General features: G+C 47.3%; 4 protein-coding genes across 4 annotated transcripts; 3 read left to right on the plus strand and 1 right to left on the minus strand.

The window, feature by feature from the left end:
* Window positions 1-4,418: 4,418 nt before the first annotated feature.
* Window positions 4,419-4,985, plus strand: LOC125166351 (histone H4). The gene has a single exon (XM_047860231.1). It carries the CDS (start codon window positions 4,422-4,424, stop codon window positions 4,731-4,733), a length of 312 nt encoding a protein of 103 aa, XP_047716187.1. The 5' UTR covers window positions 4,419-4,421; the 3' UTR covers window positions 4,734-4,985.
* A 473-nt stretch (window positions 4,986-5,458) lies between these two features.
* Window positions 5,459-6,663, plus strand: LOC125166337 (histone H3.1). The gene has a single exon (XM_047860214.1). It carries the CDS (start codon window positions 5,475-5,477, stop codon window positions 5,883-5,885), a length of 411 nt encoding a protein of 136 aa, XP_047716170.1. The 5' UTR covers window positions 5,459-5,474; the 3' UTR covers window positions 5,886-6,663.
* Window positions 6,664-9,035: 2,372 nt separating this feature from the next.
* Window positions 9,036-10,306, plus strand: H1-5 (H1.5 linker histone, cluster member). Its single transcript, XM_047860213.1, has one exon. It carries the CDS (start codon window positions 9,120-9,122, stop codon window positions 9,798-9,800), a length of 681 nt encoding a protein of 226 aa, XP_047716169.1. The 5' UTR covers window positions 9,036-9,119; the 3' UTR covers window positions 9,801-10,306.
* Window positions 10,279-10,684, minus strand: LOC125166340 (histone H2A type 1-E). The gene has a single exon (XM_047860218.1). It carries the CDS (start codon window positions 10,669-10,671, stop codon window positions 10,279-10,281), a length of 393 nt encoding a protein of 130 aa, XP_047716174.1. The 5' UTR covers window positions 10,672-10,684.
* Window positions 10,685-19,464: the final 8,780 nt, after the last annotated feature.

The raw sequence follows: 19,464 nt of genomic DNA on the forward strand, positions 1-19,464 counted from the left end.
CCCAATACCAACCTATCGTTACCGAAACATTTGAATCAGACACATAAACCCAAGATTGGCTCTTGAGGCACCAAAGAAAGGGGGGAATGAGAGACTAAAGAAAAATACCAGGTGTACCCATAACCACAAAACAAAAGAACCCCCGCCCCCCGCCGTTCCTGGAACTAGCCAAGGCATGCCCAGTTGTGGTCTGACCTAAAGGTGGGATCCAATCAAGTTCTGTGTTCAAATTTAAATGTCAACCAATAACAGCTCTGTAACCATGGAAAGCCTCTAACTTCCCCTTAACTTGTTTGGGCCTGTCTATAAAAATGCTGTAAAAACCTCGCTCGGGCCTCTTAGCGTCCCCGGCAACCAGTGCGTGGAGGTCCGGGTTCGAACCTGGAATAAACCCTTGCCGCTTGGCTTTGACTCTGGACTCTGGTGGTTTGTTCTCGGGGGTCACCCGAATTTGGGCATATCAAAAAGCTGAACCAAACGCTCATCCCTGCTCATCCTCTTCAGTTCCTACCTGGACTCTTGGGCCATGATCTCCAACAGAATTTTCTGGGTTTACTCACAAATGACCTGGAATAACCACCAAAACCAAGGCACCAATTCGGGAGTCTTTTTTTTTTTTTTCCCTTTCTTCTTTATTTAAATTCTAGTTAGTTAACATACAGTGTAGTCTCGGCTTCAGGAGTAGAACCCAGTGATTCATCTCTTACAATGACACCCAGGGCTCATCACAAGTGCCCTCCTCAACGCCCATCCCCCAGCTACCCCCTCCCCTCCCCTCCCCTCCAGCTTGTTCTTGGTATTTAAGAGTCTCTCACAGTTTGCCTCCTTCTATTTTTATCTCACGTTTCCTTCCCTTCCCCTACGTTCATCTGAATCTTGAGGACGTTTTAAACCTGATTTACAGGACACCAGTGTCTTGGTCTGTTCCGGCTGCCAGGACAGGACACCATACGCTGCGTGGCTTACAAACAACAGAAATTTATTTCCCAGAGTTCGGGAGGCTGGGAAGTCAAAGACAAAGGCTTTGGTCAAATTCAGTGTGTACTGAGAAGTTACTTCCTGGTTCACAGACGGTCATGTCACTGGGTCCTCACACCGTGGGAGACAACAGTGGATCACTGGGGTCTCTCTTACAGAGGCACTAACAGCATCCGGGAGGCCTCTGCACTTAGGACTTCAGCGCCTGTCAGTATCCCCACTTCCAAGGCCCATCACATTAGGGTTCAGGTTTCAACATTATGAATTCTGAATGGACACACACATTCAGTCTACAGCAACCAGTTCATTTTCGAAGAGTAGAAGCTTAGGAACTGCGTTCTTGGCCTCTCCCCCTTCTTTGGAAGCCAGGATGGCTAAGGGGGCCTCTACACCAGGGCCCTCAGCTTCACTGTGGTTTTTATGTTCTCACTAGCCAACCCTGGAGATATTAGTAAGGTAAGATGAACAGCATTTCCCGGCAACGTTGTCAGATAGATTTCAGGCATGAAAATTAGCTAAATTAAGAGAAGCTTAGAAAACAATATTAAGACCATCATGGATCACGTGATAGTAAGAAATTGCAGAAACAAGGTAGGACATTCGATAAAATGAGGCAATGTCAGGCATGAAATGCTTCCTATGTTGGAGAATACACTTGAGTCTTTAGAGTTTCAGAACAAAGCAAGAGTTGCCACTGATTAGTGAGTTTTGAAAATCACTTTTCTAGCCATTAACGGACAAGAAAATGACACAATGACCCTAGGAAAGAGGACGGGTAAGAGAAGAGAGGAAGAGGCCGAAGTAGGGAGCAGTGCATCCCGCTTCAATTACCCCCCCCCTTTTTTTAGGTTTATTTACTGATGGGGGTGGGGGGACAGAGAGAGAGGGAGAGAGAATCCCAAGCAGGCTCCACAGGGTCAGCAGAGCCCGACGTGGGGCTGGAACCCACGAACTGTTAGATCATGACCTGAACCAAAGTCTGGCGTTTAACCAACTGAGCCACCTAGACTAGGCGCCCCCTTCCATTGGTCTTAACAGCACATGGAAGGAGTTAGAAGCTGAAGGAAGCTTTACAGATGCCAGCAGCGGTGGTGACTGCTCTGAGGCGAGGGCAAGAAAAGGAAACTCCCTGCTTCCGGGTCTCACAGTTAAGATTCTGAGCTGGTGAAAGGCTGCTCTGTGTGGAAGTAAGATACTACCAAAGTGGGAGAAAGGACTTGAGGGCCTAAGTTCATGGAGTGGAAAAGACTCCAAAAAGTTAGTGGCGTTTTGGACCGGTATGTCTGTGTGCATGTGTAAATGAGTGTGCAAGCATGTGGGGGACAGGAGAAATGAGATTTGGGAGAGGGAGTAATGACTAGTAGGGAAGCTAACTTTGAGTGGAAAACAGCAACAAAAAAGTCAAAGATAAGGAAAACAATCTCCCAGCCACTTCCAAAGCCTTAACCAGAACAAACAAAACAAAATCAGGTGACAAGGAAATAAGGATGTGCAAATTAAATTGAAAACACGACAATATTGAAAAGGATTGAGCCAAACACTTGGAACTAATAATATTAAAAAATTGTCAACCAAGGAGGTGTGGATCAGCAAACAACTTTCGCCTCATTAAGGGGCAAGGGCCTTAATTAGGCCTTTTAAGGGCCTTAATTTCGCCTAATTAAGGGCCTAATTAAGTTTCACAGAGCTTAAAACATTGTCAATATTTCTCTTGGAAAATACTATCTCTCCTAATGTGTGTGTGTGTGTGTGCGGGGGGGGGAATCCCTGCATGTATCCCAATTATTCACCAAGAAATTATTGGACAGCTCATGTCAATTAGCATAATTACATGCCGAGACACAAAATAGAATTTTAATAGTATTTAATTGAAATGAAATGAGAACCTTAAGCTCTTAAAATATTGGGGACTTTTTTAATTCTCTTCTCCCCCTTGCATGCAGGGAACAGACTGCCAGCAGATGGAGCTAAAAAATCTGCAGGCCCGTCTGTTTGCTCCCTCCATGCAAGGGGGAAAAGAGAATGAAGAGTCTCGCGTTTAACAGGGAATTACACCTTCAGGAAACAGAGACCGTGAATGTTTCAGGACAGAGCACTGGCAATGCAATCAAATCAAATTACACGCCTTTCAAGGTATGTTACCTTCACCAAAGGAACACTCATAACTGTTCTGTGCTGCAAGACTTGTCTTGAAAAGACTGGTCTCCAAATAAGATTTCCAAGAACAGCTGGTATATATTGAAGCAGAATGCTGCCCGTTTCTCTATAGGTGCAGGGGAAAGAGTGCCCTTATTCATCAGCAGATACACCTTTTACTTCCTCAAGGTTAAGCGCGCAGATTCCATTTTTAAACAGGGATGGAGAAAGAGGCGGGACTCGCCGCTCAGTAAATGTTCACGAATACAACACAGGCAAGTAGTGTTTTTAACTTACGGGAAGTACAGTTTAGGATACGCCCAGTGGCTGATTCCTGGAATAAAATTAGGTATTTGTTCAAGGAGTAAATAATCACACACTTTTGAAATAGGAAGTGTAAACCTAACAGAGGCTGGGGGAAAGAGAAGCGTGCGTGTGGACGAGCAGGTTTCCAGGGAGAAACGATTCATTATCTGGGAGACAAGCCAGCGCCCGAGAGAGGCCGTTCCAAACGGCCCGATCAGGGAAACCACCACAGCGCCGCCTTTCCAAGGTTTTTTCCCTGGAATAAAGTCTTCCCTAGTCTCTTCCTTCTGCCTTTTGTTTGTAAATGAAAGGCAGACGGTTTCTGGGCGCAGTCGGTTTCCCAGTTCATCAAAGGACTTGGTGGGGGAGGGGGAGCTTGGAAAAGCTTTGCCGCCTGCTCCTGCGCTCTGCAAGGCAGGAGTAAAAGGTCACCTTCCTCAACAACTTAAGAAACCTAGTGTTTCCAACCCAGATGAAGAGAATAAGTCACTTCCCCCAAAATATGTGGCAGCGAAGGGGAAGGGAAAGAAGACGATAAGTAATACGTAAAGAAAGGAAATGGGGAGGTAAAAACCGCACCTTGACCTGTAGCCAGGAGGCGCTGACGCGCGCCGCCCGACGGGTCACGGAGAGAGGACCCGGCGCCCGACGCGGTTTCACAAACGCCCCCAAATGCCTGCAATCGCAGCTCAGGAGAGTTCCAGGCGAGCTCAGCTGCCCCGGCACGAGTCGCCACCTCGATCAGTGCTGAGCGACAGAAACAACAGCAAGACTTCACCCGGCCACCGAGGCCCGGGCAAGCGCAGAGAACCGCAGGCGCCTTTTTTTAACCAAGGACTGTAAGCACCGCCCCTCGCATTGATGCTGAAAACTCGGGCTGGGCTCTGTCGGAGACCTCACAGGGCGGATACTGTGGGTCGGCGGTGTTCCCAAACAGGTCCGACAGAGGAGTATATAAACTCCTACCTCGGCGAGTAATCGTGTTTGTCTGTTCCGGAAACATGTCTGGACGCGGTAAGGGTGGGAAGGGCCTAGGCAAGGGGGGCGCCAAGCGCCACCGCAAGGTGCTGCGCGACAACATCCAGGGCATCACGAAGCCCGCCATCCGGCGGCTGGCCCGGCGCGGCGGCGTCAAGCGCATCTCCGGCCTCATCTACGAGGAGACCCGCGGCGTGCTCAAGGTGTTCCTGGAGAACGTGATCCGGGACGCCGTCACCTACACGGAGCACGCCAAGCGCAAGACGGTCACGGCCATGGACGTGGTGTACGCGCTCAAGCGCCAGGGCCGCACCCTCTACGGCTTCGGGGGCTAAGATGACCTTAAATCGTCGCACCTATTGCCCAAAAGGCCCTTCTAAGGGCCACCCACGAAATCTGTTAAGGAGCTGTGGACCCCTTTATTGATTTAGCTGAGCGCCGTACCATGAGTGCCCTTAGCATGGGTTAGGGCCGATCAGACCTGAAACTAACGTGTTCCTAAAATATCCGCGCGTCTCTGCACTCGGCCCCCGGTGTGTCTATCACAAAGTGGCTAAACGTCCGGTCATGCCGAGTCTTTACTGTCAAGAGCAGGTTTGTACTGAAAGCCGAACTTACCATACATCGTCCGAGGGGCAACAGGACGATCGTGGTAAACAGCGATTCTCTTCGTCTGGGAGTTCTGGCTTAGAACGCAGTGGCAGGACGTGAAAACCACGTCAGTCCCGCCAATTGACTTTATTTAAAGTAGATGCATTTTTACCAGGAATGCAATCATGACGCTTTTTAAATTAGTGAAATGCACTTTGGGATTCTTAATACAACATGGTAAGGGATGCTCATGCAACCTAGAAGTTTTTTGAAAAGTCCGACATTTTCTTTGTGCATCACAGAGATCAGCGGGCGAGGCGGGAAGACGCTTCCGGTCCTCAATGGATTGAACCAAGTGAATTCTGGAGGCGGGGCGAGGCTGGGCGGGGCGGGCGCCTACTGTCCAATCAGGATTCGAGGGTCGCTATAAGTACTGGGACCCGTGTTCTTGATCCGGCAGTGCTGAGTAGCTAGCCCTAGTTGTCATGGCTCGCACGAAGCAGACGGCGCGCAAGTCGACGGGCGGCAAGGCCCCGCGCAAGCAGCTGGCCACCAAGGCGGCCCGCAAGAGCGCGCCGGCCACCGGCGGCGTCAAGAAGCCGCACCGCTACCGGCCCGGCACGGTGGCCCTGCGCGAGATCCGCCGCTACCAGAAGTCCACCGAGCTGCTGATCCGCAAGCTGCCGTTCCAGCGGCTGGTGCGCGAGATCGCGCAGGACTTCAAGACCGACCTGCGCTTCCAGAGCTCGGCCGTGATGGCGCTGCAGGAGGCGTGCGAGGCCTACCTGGTGGGGCTCTTCGAGGACACCAACCTGTGCGCCATCCACGCCAAGCGCGTCACCATCATGCCCAAGGACATCCAGCTGGCGCGCCGCATCCGTGGGGAGCGGGCATAAAGCTTTGTAGCGTTCTCCGTACACCCTACCCCAAAGGCTCTTTTCAGAGCCCCTCCATTGTCACCAGAAAAGAGCTGTTAAACTTGTAGGGAATATACGGTAGGCTCGGGAACAACACGGGGCGGTTTCCAATAGCTCCTGTGCCACACCAGGCGTGTGCTCCCGAAGACTGCAGGAGGTGGCTGTGCTGTGAATCGGGAGGTTTCGCACTCGCTGACCCCCTCCTGGGACTTAGCACAAAGGAGCTGTTTGAACATATTGAAACGAACCAGCCATGCTAGAAATGAGCTGTTCTGGGCCACGTGAAGTGATTGAAGGAAAGAAATTTGAGTCCAGGTTTCTGTGCATCGTGCAGTTGGCAAGAACCGCTTTACTTTTGTCAAGTATCCCCAGTGCTTTTACATCAAGGAATGGGCCTCAATTTGCTTCTCTTACTCGGAGGCACAGAACATGTAGTACCCTCCGTGCTTAAAAAGGCTTCAACGTGATGTTTGACAAGAATAGTCTTTTCGGTTTTATCCATGTATGTGATTGTGGAAAATGGGCCGACAATGACCTACATATTCTGACCTGCAGGCTGTCCTCTGAATTCTCAGGAGCTCTAAAAAGCATAAGGTATTTCCTTGTTTTAAAATTGTGCTTCTCAGTGTGAAGTTGGGTTGTGAGGATTTTTGGGTTTTTTTTTTCAAAAGGAGTCAAACGGAACTAAGATTTTAAAGCTGTTACTAGTTTCCACAAAAATAATGGGTTTCCTAATAAATTTGTTGTGTCTATTAAATTTGTCCAATTACTTTTTTTTTTTGAAAAATCTTGTGCTTTTCACATAGGACTATAATTGTTTATTTGCTTGTTTTGATTACAAATCCTAATTCCCATGATGTTGCAGTTTTTCTCGAGTGTTCTCAGACTGGTCAGCCATCTGGGCCTTATATTCTTTCCCGTATTTGGGGTTTGCCCTTCCAGAGAGGCTGACATCCCAGCTACAGGCTCCTAAAACTTTTTGGAATGTCGGGGAATTGACAAGAAAGACCGTTCTGAAAAAAAAAAAAGAAAAGAAAAAAGGCCATTCTGACCTGCGGGCCAGAGTCCTCTTATAGAGGAGTTTAGCAATTCTTTAGTGGCTCTTAGTTTTAGAGACTACTTGATGTTATCTCTTACAAGCTTCAAAGATTGATTTCTCCTCACCCTTTCTAGGATTTTTCCCATCATAATAGAGCTGAGGACATATACTGCTTACAGAGCTTGTGGTCCAGGTTCAAACCTTAAAACTGCCAATGACTAGCCATATAACTTCTGGCAGGTTACTCCTCCTTGCCCTGGGTCTCTGTATAGCTGTAAACTGTGGCAAATAAGACTGTAGAGCAATCTTAGATTACTTCCTGGCACTTAGTGAATGCTCAGTGAATGTTAGCCCTTGTTAATTATGCCTTTCTTAAGCATAGAGGTTTGGGTTTCCCCTACCCTAGATCTTCTGAAAGTTTTGTGGTTGAAGTGGTGGAAAATGCTTGCTTAAAACATTTTTGTTAATATCCCTTCTTTAGTTCTTGACGTGCATGGTTCTGAAAAAAGACAGTCTTGTAGCAATATCCCATAATCTGTGTCTGTGTGGATGAGTCCAAAACATAGCAAAATGGCCGGATAGCAAATATTCTGGCCTTTTCAGGCCAAATATTGTCTCCGGCTTTTTTTTTTTTTTTTTCTTAACACAATTAAAAAATCTAAAAAGCACTCTTAACTTGAGAGCAACAGAAAACGACACTGTCCCGATTTGGCCTTAAGTTGGCTACAGGTTCAACTCCAGGAGCTCTTTGGGGAGAAATACGTTGGCAACTTTAAACTTCCCTAAAGTTTGTCACAGGGAAGAACTAGGTGAGTGTTGATCGCAGTAGAGATTCTAATCATTAGACCTCCCTTCTCATCCAGGCCAGTCACAAAATCCTATCCATTCCCCACCTCACCCTCCTCCCAAACTAATAAGCAAACATATCCTCCCTCCGTTCCAACCTCAAGGTTACTGCCTCAGTTCTCTTGGATGCTAATGTATTCCTGAATTCTTCTGAACCTCTATAACTTGCAGTCCCTCAATTCCCACCCTTCTCATGGTTGATAGTCAACAATTTCTCTGAAATACAGGTCTGCCTTTGCTCAAACACACAAAAATGCCCACATTGATGTCTCCTGGCTGCTTACAGAAGAGGGTATTCCTGACAGTGTACTTTATTAAATGTTGATGGAGATATGGGGTTTGAATGAGAGCACTGAGAAGAGCACCTAGGAAACCGGACAAAGTCCCATGTCATCTACACAGTCTGTACTTTTGAGGACTACTGGAACCCCTTGAATATTTTCAGCAGGTTTGAGTTTTTCCTAAAGCACATTATCCGGGCAAGGCAATTTTTGTACTTATCATCATGGATTTGCCTAATACTAAAGAGAGAAAGTATCTCGATTTAAAAAAACACACTCAATTTAAGTTTGAATTTGAATCCAGGTCATTGGATCCTGAAGCGAAAGTCATTCCTCTTCCTCCCGCTGCAAGGTAGACGTCATTCTGGCTACTGAACATCTCCAAGCTGCAAAAGGCATTCTCTAGAGATATTGTCACCTGCAAAATCCTAGGAAGCAGAACTGGTTTTGAAAGTGGGATGTGTGGGGTGTATGTGGTGAATTTGGGGCTGCAGGCAACTGTCTGCGCTGCCCCTGTGTTACTTGCTACAGTTGGAAACAAAGTTTATGTCCAAACCAAGGAAACCTGGGTCTTCCTCTAGCAAAAAATCAAAGGCCGAACCTAGGGACAAAGCTTTTGAAAAAATCTCCACTTGATAGTTCGTAGAAACTTATTGCAACTTGCAACAAACTAGCACAATGCCTTAAACCCAGTGGATATACGTGAAAAGCTGAAAAGATTTTTAAAAATATCTTTCATCTGTTGCGCACGACTCATGAAAACACAAGCCAGCATGTGAACCTGGAGGCTGCTTTCCTCCTTTACAGCTTCAAAGCGTCAAATTCTGTACAATTATTTTCAGCATTTAATCAAATTTGGGGGGCTAACAAACACAGTTCTGGAGTCCAACCGCGAAGGGCGGCTGCCTGAGGGCAGTGGATTGGACGCTCCACCAATCACAGAGCGCCACCGGCTTATATAAGCGCCTGGCCGGAGTCGGGCGGCATTGCACGACTTGCCCTTTGGATTTTGAGTCTCTCTCCCTCTCGCAGTTCCTGCCTCTGGCCATGTCGGAAACCGCGCCTGCCGAGACGGCTGCCCCGGCGCCGGTGGAGAAGTCACCTGCCAAGAAGAAGGCGACCAAGAAAGCTGCGGGCGGTGGCGCGGCTAAACGCAAGGCCACCGGCCCCCCGGTGTCAGAGCTGATCACCAAGGCGGTCGCCGCCTCCAAGGAGCGCAACGGCCTCTCCCTGGCCGCGCTCAAGAAGGCGCTGGCGGCCGCCGGCTACGACGTGGAGAAGAACAACAGCCGCATCAAGCTGGGCCTCAAGAGCCTGGTGAGCAAGGGCACCCTGGTGCAGACCAAGGGCACCGGCGCCTCGGGCTCGTTCAAGCTCAACAAGAAGGCGGCCTCCGGGGAGGCCAAGCCTAAAGCCAAGAAGGCGGGCGCGGCGAAGGCCAAGAAGCCCTCCGGGGCCACCCCCAAGAAGCCAAAGAAGGCTGCGGGAGCCAAGAAGGCGGTGAAGAAAACTCCGAAGAAGGCGAAGAAGCCCGCGGCTGCCGGGGTCAAGAAGGTGGCCAAGAGCCCCAAGAAGGCCAAGGCCGCCGCCAAGCCCAAGAAGGCGGCGAAGAGCCCAGCCAAGCCCAAGGCTGTGAAGCCGAAGGCGGCCAAGCCCAAAGCCGCCAAGCCCAAGGCAGCGAAGCCCAAGGCTGCCAAAGCGAAGAAAGCGGCCCCGAAAAAGAAGTAGGAAGTTGGCCTTTGAGAAGGCAGCAAAACCCCAAAGGCTCTTTTCAGAGCCACCCAGAGATTTCTGAAAAACAGCTGTACGCTCAGGTTGAACCCGTTAAGTTAAACCCTGCATCTGCTCCCCTTTTCAGTTTTTCTCTCGATTTCACTTGCAAAGAACGAGTTGGGGACTGAATTTTATTCAGCCCTTGTATGTGGATTACTTACGACTTTATGGATCGCCCGTAGGGGGCTGTACTGCAGCAAAGTAGTTTTTGCCTTTTTAAAAAGCCCGCGCAACATCCCTAATTGGTTCTTTTCCTGGGTATCTTTGCAGGCAGGAGGATCTTGATTGGTACACGTATTGAGAGCGCAGACGGGCTGGGCTTTAAAGTTACGTGGCACATTAGGTTAGACCCTTAACTACTGTCCCAGCTCTTTCCCAGAAATAGTGAGTGGCTCTGAAAAGAGCCTTTGGTTCGCAAGTTGCTAGGGAGACCTTATTTGCCCTTGGCCTTGTGGTGGCTCTCGGTCTTCTTGGGCAGCAGCACGGCCTGGATGTTGGGCAGGACGCCGCCCTGCGCGATGGTCACGCGGCCCAGCAGCTTGTTGAGCTCCTCGTCGTTGCGGATGGCCAGCTGCAGGTGGCGCGGGATGATGCGCGTCTTCTTGTTGTCGCGGGCCGCGTTGCCCGCCAGCTCCAGGATCTCGGCCGTCAGGTACTCGAGCACGGCCGCCAGGTACACCGGCGCGCCGGCCCCCACCCGCTCGGCGTAGTTGCCCTTGCGGAGCAGGCGGTGCACGCGGCCCACCGGGAACTGCAGACCGGCCCGCGACGAGCGCGTCTTGGCCTTGGCGCGAGCCTTGCCGCCCTGCTTCCCGCGCCCAGACATAACGACAGGAAGCAATTCACCAAGGACTAGAATGTGGGTGGGTAGGATGGGACACAGCTTCACTACTTATAGTCCTCACGCGGCGCCAAAATAAAGCTGTCCCATTGGCTAAAATTCCAGTCTTATTTAAGCCAATGGAATCCTGGCTTTTCAAATACACTTATTTTGATTGGATACAACCACATGATGCCCTGTAGAATTTACCACCAATTAGACACCCGGTTTGTTTAATTTTCTTCGCGTGAGAAGCTGTGCATAAAGAGAACCTAGAGACCCCCAGTTTTTCTCCAGTCTTTCGGCTTGGGGGGCGGGGGTGGTTCCTGTGCTCCGTGACAAGACCAGTCAAGGCTAACAAGCTGTGAACAGAGGCACGTAGAGCCCCCTTCTCATTTTCCCTCTTATTCTCAAGCCCTTCAGCAACTGCTCTCGGCCCTGCCTGAGCCAGCCAAGTCCGCTCCCGCCCCGAAGGAGGGCTCCAAGGAGGCGGTGACCGAGGCGCCGAAGGACGGCAAGAGGCGCGAGCGCAGCCGCCGGGAGATCGCGCCCCCCGCCCCCGCCCCGTGTACGTGTACAAGGTGCCTCCAAGGTAGGGGTCAGACGCCCCCACGGGCTTTCTTTCACAGCCATCTACGCTTTCCAAAACCACCAGTGCCCATTATTTCCCGATTTAGAGGTAGGTAAATGCAATTTTTAATCTGAAGGCTTTGGTCCGTGCTTCTTAATTTGTGCAAAAGCTACATTTTGGCCTTGTGTTTCCAATAAGATCTGAAGTTGTTATTGTTGTTTTTTTAGTCTCACAAACATCAGACACCCCAAAATAATTTTATTGTATTTCACTTAACATCTAAATTCTCACACCAAGAATCACTCGTTCGGTTAATTAGTGAGAAAATTTTAAAGTACGACGAGAAGAAAATATCTTTCAGCTTCTAGTGAAAATCTTAACTGGCTGAACATCTGTTTCTCTCCCCTTACGGAATACCACCGTTTATCAGTATCTCCCCTGTCCCCCCTCCCCCTTCCCATTGGAAGGCTCTGAATCACATAAATTGGTTTAAAGGAAACTTACCAAGTCACAGTCCCTTTAACATTCTTTACGGTCAATGCTGAGTACGGACCTTTCTGCTACCTCTCATTGTAGGCCTACGTTTCCACCAAGTAACCAAAATGGTGTTGGGATAAAAATGGGGACAGAGAGGAAAATGAGAACCTAAATTAATCACCTCCGTTCACCCCTTAAGGATGAGGATTGCTAATCCAGGCACTACTTTCAGACTTGAATTTTTCTAGGGGTCACTTTTTGCATGTTTTCCTGGGTATGCCTTCCAAGGCACACCTCACTCCACCCCAGTTTTCCTAGTGAAGTTCCAGAAAGGTGCATCCTGAGCCTGCCTCCTCTATCTCACATTGAAATGCCCTCTTTTCTGGAACCCGTGTCTGTTCGTTGTGAGTTTCACGTAGGCAACTCCCATTTTACGGCAACATACATATTTTATGAGAAATCCTTGCAGTTTTCCAGAATAACAAAATTCAGGAAGAAGAGTGGAATTGTGTTTACATTTTGGAAATGTGTTTAATTTCTGGCTTAATAGAAGACAGCTGGATTCATGTACAGTATTCGTTTCTGCAGTCAATCTATTGCAATATGATTGTCAAATGAAAATGAGAGTGGAAAAGTTAAGTAAGTTTCAGTATTACACAAATAAATTTAGTCTCACACATCCACCAGAAGGGTCTCAGAGACCCCCATGTGTCCCCAGATCATATTTTGAGAATCACTGCCTTTAGGACAAGAAGACATTTCATTTGTTTATTTCATAACCATCCTGTTGGCTGGCGGTAGGTAGCATTGGGGATACCCTTGGCAGGAGCTGAGACACAGAATAATTTGAGAAGGCCTTGCAAATCGGTCTGCATGCCCAATGATGGCTGTCATTAAAATGAAATCCGCTCTCCTGAAATGAAATTTCAGTGAATAAAAAGGCAGGGAGCTCTTTTTTGAGCCTTGATCTACAGCGTTTTCATTTTTTTCTTAACTAGGCTCCACGCCCAATGCGGGGCTTGAACTCCTGACCCTGAGATTGAGTCACATGCTGTACCAACTGAGTGAGCCAGGTGCCAGTTTGTTTAATTTTAATTCTCCAATTTGCACGGTTTAAACATGATTCTTGCATACTTTCTTGCCTCCCCTCTCTTTTTACTGTTACTGTTAGTCCGGACATCTAAGATCGGCCTTACTTTCAGTCAGTAATGTCTTGGACGCATTAACTCAAAACTTGTAATCACTACTTCTTCCAGGGCTTCTGGGGAATAAAGAGAGACCAAAATCTCCACTCTAGGGCTTACGTTGGGTAGTTAGTTCTCTGTGACCACTGGTGCGCCTGCCTGACTCCAGAGCCTCAAGAACACTTCAGTGGCAGATGCTGTTTTCAAAGGCCAAGTGCATATTACACTCTTCTCTGACAGTCCTTTATCTCGGTCCAGAATAATTTTTTTCTTTTTAACTCTAACTCACTTTTCTTCCTGAGCTAATTGCTTCATTCTTCTCTGCCAATATAAGACATCACCTTATCAAGGTTAATTTACCAGATTTGGGGGCTCAATCTAAATAGTTTCAAAAAACAATATAATTACAAATTTTAGAAAAGGCACAATGGACTCCTATCCAGGTATGTGTTAAAATACTCATGGGGCGCCTGGGTGCTCAGATGGTTGAGCATCGGACTTTCACTCAGGTCATGATCTCACGGTCTGAGTTCGAGCACCGTGCTGACAGCTCAGAACCTGGAGCCTGCTTCAGATTCCGTGTCTCCCTCTCTCTCTGCCCCTCCCCTGCCCGTGCTCTGTCTCTCTGGCTCTCAAAAATAAATAAACATAGACAAAGTTTTGTAAAGAATACTCATAATAAATTAGTAATTTTAATTTTTTTTTTTTCAACGTTTTTATTTTATTTTTGGGACAGAGAGAGACAGAGCATGAACGGGGGAGGGGCAGAGAGAGAGGGAGACACAGAATCGGAAACAGGCTCCAGGCTCCGAGCCATCAGCCCAGATCCTGACGCGGGGCTCGAACTCACGGACCGCGAGATCGTGACCTGGCTGAAGTCGGACGCTTAACCGACTGCGCCACCCAGGCGCCCCTAAATTAGTAATTTTAATATTCCACCTTGAACTTCTGAAAGAATTAATATAGTTCACAGAATAAATATGAGGATGCTGTCCGTGTGCTCTCTTTGCACATGTAGCCCCAAATGGTTCTCCCAGTCATTATCGGCTGCATGCCACTTCTTTGAAAGGAATACGAAGTTTTAATTTTTCTAACATTCTTACCCCAAGAGAGTACTAAAAAAATAAGGGGTCAGCAATTGTCCAGTTTCTGATTATTCCATTAATTCCATTAGATACAATATAAATGAAAAAATATAAAAATGTGTTATGTATAATTTTGTTTTAGGGTGTGTACGTATATATGTATGTGTGTAGTGTATTTGGGCTTACAGAATATATAGCTAAGATGTCAGGATTGCATCTATCTGTATTTTCCATCTCACTGCTGTTCCGTGCTGGGAGCATGAAATAATCAAAAACCAGATAGCCAATGCTTTTGAATTTTTTGGAATCCCCTTGGAGTAAAAGCATTGGAGAAATTAAAATTTATTCTAGCGTGTGTATAAATAATACATTTATGTATGTGACATACATGCACAAATACATATATACATATACATGTACACACACTCATGGTATAATTATTTTAGTTGCACGCAGTATTAAGTTTCAGTTGCTTGGAGACAAATATAAATAATTGTATTTGGCCAAATACAAATGTATTAACACTTGCAGGATACCTTAACGTTCTATTACTTTATTTTCAAGATGTGAGTTTAAAATGTTGGTGGTGGAATTAAATTAAAAAGCTACAGAACAATCACGTTAATATCAAGAATTATTTTTTAATTTTGTTTAATGTTTACTTATTTTTGAGATGAAGAGAGAGACAGAGTGTGAGCAGGGGAGGGGCAGAGAGAGAGGGAGACTCAGAATCCAAAGCAGGCTCCAGGCTCTGAGCTGTCAGCACAGAGCCCCACGCGGGTCTTGAACTCAGGAACAATGAGATGGTGACCTGAGCCAAGTCGGACTCTTAACCAACTGAGCCACCCAGGTGCCCCAAGAATTAATTTTAAAAATCCAGTGTTACATTTATACAATGCTACCCCTCAAATTTGAGTGCAAGAATTTTTTATAGTTCCATGTTCTCAAAATACATTCACAAGAACCAACTAGTAAAAAACGCTAGTATGTTTGGATTAGAACATGTTTTAGGTACAACTCCATATTCACATCATATGCACATATTTCTAATATTAATTGGGGTGTACTTCATATTAGTTTTTTTCATACACAAGTGCAGGAACTTTCAAAAGTTACCATTATTGAACATTTTTGTGCAGCACCCGAATATTTGCATGAAAAGTCCATGCCTATATTCTCAATTTTTTGTTCTGTATTTTCACAATTAAAGCAGATGTGATATAAAGTCGTTTTATTTTCTCTTAATGTTTATTCTGAGAGAGCATGCACGCATGAGTGGGGGAGGGGCAGAGAGAGAAAGAGAATCTCAAGCAGGTTCCACGCTGAGCACAGAGCCCTACACAGGGCCCCATCTCACAAACTGTGAGATCATGATCTGAGCCCAAATCAAGAGTCAGATACTTAACCAACTGAGCCACGCAGGCACCCCAAAAATCATTTTAAAAAGTTAAAACACACTCAAAATACACTTACTGGTGGATATTTTTCTTCATTCTAAGCATCTCAGGAAATCTCTGGGAATTATTTTGTCTCTTATGTTTTGTTCCAGTGCATTAAAATTTTTCTTTTAAAGTCACCACTAGTATAAAAATTCAGAAATCTGAAATTGTAAGTCATCTAGCAAAGGTATTATAATATGGTTTCCAAAAAGATGTCTGAAGCTATTCAACTTTGAATGTGAGGTCTCAGGCAAAGATTCAGACTAGCTTCTCTCTTCACCCATCTCAAGGCCATCGCCTTTGAGAGACTTCTCATGGCTGGTCAGTCACTTATTTCTTGGCATATTCCAAATTAATCTTATTAAGTTGTCTCTATATTTTCTTTATTTTTTTTTTAATTTTTTTTTTTCAACGTTTATTTATTTTTTGGGGGACAGAGAGAGACAGAGCATGAACGGGGGAGGGGCAGAGAGAGAGGGAGACACAGAATCGGAAACAGGCTCCAGGCTCGGAGCCAGCAGCCCAGAGCCCGACGCGGGGCTCGAACTCACGGAGCGCGAGACCGTGACCTGGCTGAAGTCGGACGCTTAACCGACTGCGCCACCCAGGCGCCCCAAATTGTCTCTATATTTTCATAGGCAATTTGAACAGATGGGAAGTTTTGCCTCAAGTGATCAATCGGCAGAATAGTATTTTTTTTTGTCTGCCCTTGAGTGACAAGCTTATAAATATACAAGAAGTACGTCCACAACTTCTATGTTACTTTATCTTTGACTTTTTGTTTTTATTTTTTTATTATTTAAAAAAAAGGTTTTTCTTTTCACATTTATGTTTGAGAGACAAAGAGAGACAGCATGAGCGGGGGAGGGGCAGAGAGAGAGGGCGACACAGAATCCGAAGCGGGCTCCAGGCTCTGAGCTGTCGGCACAGAGCCCGACGCGGGGCTGCAACCCACCAATCCCAAGATCGTGACCTGAGCCGAAGTCGGACACTCAACCGACTGAGTCAGCCAGGCACCCCTCAAAGTCCACAGTTTACATCAGGTTCACTCTCGGTGGATAATGGTATGTATCCATCATTATGGCATCACACAGTGTTTTCACTGCCCTCAAAATCCTCTGTGCTCCCTCCACATACTCATCCCTTCCCTCCCCTCAGCCCCTGGAAACCAGTGATCGTTTTACTATCTTTATAATTTTACCTTTTCCGTAACGCTGTATTGGCTTCTTTCACTCCGTAATATGCATTTTAGGTCCCTGCACGTCTTTTCCCGGCTCGTCAGCTCATTTCCTTTTAGCGCTGAGTGATAGCGTTGTCTGGCTGCACCAGTTTGCGCATCCAGTCACTTACCAAAGGACGTCTCGGTTGCTTCCAAGTTTTGCCAGTTCTGAACAAAGCTGCTACATGCGCCTGAGTGCAGGTTTTGTGTGACATGTTTTCAACTCCTTTGGGTAAATACCAAAGAAGGCGATTGCAGGATTATGGGGAAAGCATATGTATGGTTTCGTAAGAATTGACCAAACTCTCTTCCAGGATGGAAGACCCTTTTCCATTTTGCACTCCCGCCAGCAGCGACCGACGGTTCTCCTTGCTCCACGTCCTTGTCAGCATTTGGTGTTCTCAGCGTTCCAGATTTTGACCTTTCTAATTGCTGTGTGGTGGTGTTATCTTTGCCTTTTATTTTTCTAAGTTTTTATTTCTTTTTTTGCCGGAGTCCAGCTCCGGCAGGTCCAGGGGTTCCCGAAGGATGAACGGCGTCGGCGAAAAAGTGAAAATAAAACTAAGATAGAAATAAAAATAAAAAACTAAAATAAAAATGGACACAGACAACAGCAATACCCCAGGTAGTTTGAAGGCCAAATTACCTAAAAGCAGGAGTAGAAGAAGCTTCACTGTCGTGGGCCGCCCTGCAGTCACCAATCCGTCCACAGCCCGGGCCCTGCCACTCAGGCCGGGTTAGCTTGGCTTCCAGCAATTTGTTTTGAGAGAGAAAGAGAGAGAGCACGAATGGGGAAGGGGCAGAGAGAGAGGGAGAGAGAGAGTCCCAAGCAAGCTCTGTGCTATCAATCAGCACAGAGTCCAGCTCGGGGCTCAAACTAACAAACCATGAGATCATGAGCTGAAATCAAGAGTCAGACATTTAAGCAACTGTACCCCCCGGGTGCCCCTAATTTTTTTATAGTGATGGTAATCTATAACGTTACTTCATTGTTACTCCTTTCATGAGAAGTTTACTCTAGTTTTCAAATAATCAAAAGTAATTTCTTTTTTGAGAGAGTGCAAGCAAGGGAGGGGCAGAGAGAGAGGGAGCACAGAGCCTGATATGGGGCTCGATCTCCCAACCACGAAATCACGACCTGAACCTAAACTAAGAGTTGGATGCTTGACCAACTGAACCACCCAGGTGCCCCTCAGACTTTTTTTTTTTTAAAGTTCTGCAAAGTTTCCCGGGCTTGTCTGTAAATCTGTTACTCTACTGACTTTATACCGCTTGAAAAGGCTCTAAAATTTAATTTCTCCTCTTACGGATTCCTTTATGCAAAATTCACTGATGTTATATAGGAAAATTTTCCTCTGCTTCTGGATCTTAGCGGTAATGTTCCTAACAATCTTATCAAAAGACAGAAGGCTTTTGATTTTGTTGAAATGTGTTTGATGGACTAAGGTGAAGCCACAGCACAAAGAAACCTGGAGCAGAGACACACATTATTGATGACGCCCTACATGCTGGAGGGAAACTTAAAGATCGTCTTGTTAAACCCTCCTCTAATTTACAGTCGAGCAATCGGAAACGAGACAGGTCAGATGGCAAGCCCTCTAGCATGCCAGAACTCAGGTCTGTGGGATTCCTTCCCAGTGCCTGTGCGTGTGTGCGTGTGTGCGGGCATGTGTGCACAGACGATTCAGGAAAAGCACGAGCTGGAGAGGAAAGAAAGCATGACTCATCCATCCGGCATATATTTACCGTTATATGCCAGGGATTACGCCCACAAATGACATGGATTGTAACACACATTTACTTTTAAAAATTAGTAATTTTATTATAAAAGACAAGTATGCTTTTAATTAGTAACATAGAGGCAAAAACCTTTAAGATGTCATAAGAAGAGGTAAATAGGAAACAGGGCGTACGTTGTTCAGTAGAGATCGTAGGGGCGAAAGGGTCCAGAGCTATTCTTGCACTAAATATACGAGATGCTAGATGTTTGGAACTCACGCTCACCAGACTCGCGTCAGTCGGTAATCATGAGGCCTGAAGTCAGCCCCACTCTGGGGACACCAGGAGTCTGGGAACAAAAATAAAGCCTGTGGCTGTCGAGCAGACTCCTGGGCGAGCTTCCGTGGGGCCAGGCGCCGGCCCTGCATCTGCCCCGCGGGCTGATGCTCGGAGAGAACAGATAGACGAGAGTCACACACACTTGAATCAGGTAGCTGGCTCGGCCCCCTCCTGCACCGAACCTCTCTCTTCCCCTCTGCTGCTTGCTGGGTTTCTAACTGATTTAAGTAAGGCACTGTGGTGAGAGCGCTGAGACGCAGTCTGAGTCTTTCTGTGCCGTGCCCTCCGCGGGAGATCGCCGGGACCTCGAGGTAATTTCTTGCCTGATACCAGTGAGGCTGCCCGGTCCTAGCCACGGAGGGGGGTCATTGGGAGGGAGGCGGCGAGAAGGAACGTGCGGGAGCATTCCGGGCAGAGGGAGAGGTAGTGCGAAGGCCGGAGGGGTCAGGGAGGCTGGGGTAGAGGAGGCCAGCTGGACCCTGGGGATCGGAGGCCCGAGGCAGCCCTGGGCCGGAGCACCTGACCCCTCAGAGACCAGGGTAAGGGCTCGGAAGTGTTGAAGCTGATCTGACGAAGTCCCAGGGATCTCTGGGCTGCTGAGGGGATGCAGGGGCGAGGGGCTGGGAGCATTCAGCAGGTGGAAGCTGTTCAGTGGCCAGGACAGAGGAGGTGGGGCGTGGAATAGGATGGTGGAGGGGGCAGAGTGAGGGACTCGGGGTCTGCTTCCCTTCATCCCTCAGTCACGGCGGAGGGGGCCTTCCTCCCC

This window comes from Prionailurus viverrinus, chromosome B2, assembly GCF_022837055.1.
Source record: "Prionailurus viverrinus isolate Anna chromosome B2, UM_Priviv_1.0, whole genome shotgun sequence".
Taxonomy (NCBI): domain Eukaryota; kingdom Metazoa; phylum Chordata; class Mammalia; order Carnivora; family Felidae; genus Prionailurus; species Prionailurus viverrinus.

Excerpts from the sequence above, each read along its gene's own strand:
- LOC125166337 (XM_047860214.1), top strand. The coding sequence starts at position 5,475 with ATGGCTCGCACGAAGCAGACGGCGCGCAAGTCGACGGGCGGCAAGGCC.
- H1-5 (XM_047860213.1), top strand. The coding sequence starts at position 9,120 with ATGTCGGAAACCGCGCCTGCCGAGACGGCTGCCCCGGCGCCGGTGGAG.
- LOC125166351 (XM_047860231.1), top strand. The coding sequence starts at position 4,422 with ATGTCTGGACGCGGTAAGGGTGGGAAGGGCCTAGGCAAGGGGGGCGCC.
- LOC125166340 (XM_047860218.1), bottom strand. The coding sequence starts at position 10,671 with ATGTCTGGGCGCGGGAAGCAGGGCGGCAAGGCTCGCGCCAAGGCCAAG.